Genomic DNA, 3,599 nt, shown 5'->3' with positions numbered 1-3,599 from the left:
TGGAAGTGCTCACTCATCTAAACCAAGAAATTTGGAAGACAGCTACCTGGCCAACTGACTGGAAGAGATCCACATTTATGCCTATTCCCAAGAAAGGTGATCCAACAGAATGCAGAAATTATCTACAAATACCATCAATATCACACACGAGTAAAATCTTGCTAAAGATCATTTAAAAGAGGTTGTAGCAGTATAATGACAGGGAACTGCCAGAAATTCAAACAGGATTCAGAAAAGGACATGGAAGCAGGCATATATCACTGCTCATGTCAGATGGATCTTGGCTGAAAGCAGAGAATACCAGAAACACATTTACCTGTGTTTTACTGACTATGCAAAGGCATTCAACTGTGTGGATCATAACAAATTATGGATAACATTGCAAAAAATGGGAATTCCAGAACACTTAATTGTGCTCATGAGGAACCTGTACATACAACGACAGGCAGTCATTTGAACAGAAGAAGGGGATACTTCGTGATTTAAAGTCAGGAAAGTTGTGTGTCAGGGTTGTATCCTTTCACCATACTTATTCAGTCTGTATGTTGAGCAAATAATCAGAGAAGCTGGACTATATGAAGAAGACGGGTGATGCAGATGACACAAGCTTCCTTACTGAATGTGAAGAAGACTTGAAGCACTTACTGATGAAGATCGAAGACTACAGCCTTCAGTATGGATTACACCTCAACATAAAGAAAACAAAAATCCTCACAACTGGACCAATAAGCAACATCAGGATAAACGGAGAAAGGATTGATGTTGTCAAGGATTTCATTTTACTAGGATACACAATCAACACTCTTGGAAGCAGCAGTCAAGAAGACGCACTGCATTGGGCAAATCTGCTGCAGAGGACTTTCAAAGGGTTGAAAAGCAAAGATGTCATCTTGAAGACTAAGGTGTACCTGACCCAAGCTATGGTGTTTTCACTTGCCTCATATGCATGCGAAACCTGGACTATGAATAAGGAAGACCAGAGAAGAATTGACGCCTTGGAATTGTGGTGTTGGTGAAGAATATTGAATATACCATGGACTGCCTAAAGAACCAACATATCTGTCTTGGAAGAATTACAACCAGAATGCTCCTTAAAAGCATGGAGCACAAGACCACGTCTCACATACTTTGGACATGTTATCAGGAGAGATCAGTCCTGGGAGAAGGTCATCATTCTTGGTAAAGTGGAGGGCCAGAGAAAAAGAGGAAGACCCTCAACAAGATGGATTGACACAGTGGCTGCAACAATGGGCTGAAGCATAACAACCATTGTGAGGATAGAGCAGGACTGGGCAGTGTTTCGTTGTGTTGTACATAGGGTCGCTATGAGTCAGAACCGACTTGACGGTACCTAACAACAACAAATGATGACCAGGTTATACGTAGCATGGCTTCTGGGCATTTGGATTTTTTTAACACTCCCTAGGTGAGTCTAACGTGCAGCAAAGTTTGAGAAACACTCAATTTAAACCTGAAGCAAATGAAGCAAGAAGAGTTTTGACAGCAGGTTGGACATGAGAGTCCAAGTAGATCCTCATAATGTACAAACTCGGGCATTTTATATAGCTTAGACTTTTCCGAACAATCATAATTAATCCGTTCTTGTGTTTTCTGAAAACACAGGTCACCAAAGGCTCCACCTGTGCCGTGTTTGGCCTTGGAGGAGTTGGCCTGTGTGCAGTCATGGGCTGTAAGGCAGCAGGAGCGGCCAGGATCATTGCAGTGGATGTCAACAAAGACAAATTTGCAAAGGCCAAAGAGCTGGGGGCCACTGAGTGCATCAGCCCACAGGACTTCAAGAAACCCATCCACGAGGTGCTGAAGGAAATGAGTGGTGGAGGTGTGGACTTTTCAATTGAAGTCGTTGGTCGGCATGACACTATGGTATGTACTCTGACTTGTCTTGAGATGTGTGCTTCTGCAATCTGAAGTCTGCTTTAGGCAGCAGAATATAAACATTATGTACAAATAATATTTTTTAAATTAGGAATGGCAATTTTTCATCTCCTGTTTATTACCTAAGTCAGTTGCCCTTGAGTAGACTCTGACTCATCACAACCTCATGTGTGTCAGAGTAGAAGCGTACTCTGTAGGGTTTTCACTGTGCTGTAGGGTTTTCACTGTGCTGTAGGGTTTTCACTGTGCTGTAGGGTTTTCACTGGGTTCCACAGGGTTTTTTTCAAAAGCAGATCACTAAGCCTTTCTTCTGAGGTGCCTCTAGGTGGACTAAAATGCCAACATTCTCACTAGCAGCTGAGCATTTAACCTTTTGCACCACCCATGGACTCTATTCGATTGTTTTATTTCTTAGGAGGAGTTTTTCATTCTATCAGCTAAATAAACCTGTCTCAAGTAATATTTCCCCTTTAGAAGTTTTTTACTGAACCATTGTAAATTTATTTTATTAATATTTAGTTTTAAAAATCCTTCAAACTCAAGGAAATAGAAATAAAACAAATTCTGTTCTCAAACTGGGAAAACTTTAATTTACTCATATTTTTAACAAAAATATTTTAACAAGTTTTCATACGTTTTAATGAATTCTGATTTTTTCCTCATGTCATTCTTGGTCAGAAGGAATACTGAGCAATTTTACACCTAGCGTTATTTTATTAACAGAAAATAGGTCATAAATAAAGTGACTGCTTTAATGTATCACTGTATATTCTTACAGCAGAGAGCATAGGACCTGGTACATAACAGGTACCTAAAATCTATATGATGACTTGAATCCTTTAAAAACTCAACAGATTTTACCACCAAAAAAAAATTGAAGGCGTATATATTTCATAGCATTGTTTGTGGATTATATGAGATGATGCACATAAAATACTTAGCACAGAGCCACCCGGTAAGCTGTGGTAAGCTCTCAATAAACTAGTATTTTTGGTATAAAATATTATTTCCAATCTTGAAGTGCTTCCATCATCTTTGAAATGAGCATGATATTGCTTTCAAATAACTACAAACATCATCAATACCATTGAGGACCACATCTCCAGTATATAGTCCACCTAACCAGAATTCTCTAGAACCCAAATGAAGCAGTACTCAGACCAACAAATCCCAATTGTTGAACTTCTCCAGTAAGTCCCAACAGCATTAGTAATAGGGAACAGCATCCTGAGCATAACGCTCTTTGCAATCTTGACCTGGGACAATATGCCATAGACAACTGACGTTCCAAGGGAGCCCAACTTTTTCCAAGGCTGAAGATTTTCTAAGTTCTTTTTCTGTTGTTTTTTCCCCCATTTTCTCATGTGGAACTGGATTGTTACTTTATTTGATGATATCAAATGTCTGATATTCCCATGTTCTAAAGGTATCTTCATACTTCAAAAGCAAGGAACTAATTCTTAAATATCCCCGGGGTGTCCCAAACCATTTTCTTAGTACCAAACTTCTTCAAACCTAGTTGGAGGGAAAAGCTTTAAGAGACAGTCTTTTAAGCTTCTGGAATAATAGGTATAGTTTAAAGTAAAACCAGTATACATTCTTGGGAGGTAAAAACAACATTTAAACATTCCCATGTTATAAATGAACAGTAGAATCAGGATCATTAAAAAGGGAGAGCATCAAGTGGACAAGAAACAACTTAT

At 39.0% G+C, this 3,599-nt stretch overlaps 1 protein-coding gene across 1 annotated transcript in view; it reads left to right on the top strand.

Annotated features, from left to right (window-relative positions):
• Positions 1 to 3,599, top strand: part of LOC101351916 (alcohol dehydrogenase E chain-like) — a 35,703-nt gene that overhangs the window by 5,515 nt on the left and 26,589 nt on the right. Inside the window, exon 2 of the mRNA XM_023725198.1 lies at positions 1,624 to 1,884. Coding sequence (XP_023580966.1) covers positions 1,624 to 1,884 — 261 coding nt within the window. The remainder of the gene's footprint in view (positions 1 to 1,623; positions 1,885 to 3,599) is intronic.

Source organism: Trichechus manatus, unplaced genomic scaffold (genome assembly GCF_000243295.1).
Source record: "Trichechus manatus latirostris isolate Lorelei unplaced genomic scaffold, TriManLat1.0 scaffold00291, whole genome shotgun sequence".
Taxonomy (NCBI): Eukaryota; Metazoa; Chordata; class Mammalia; order Sirenia; family Trichechidae; genus Trichechus; species Trichechus manatus.
This window is presented reverse-complemented; position numbering and strand designations above follow the sequence as displayed.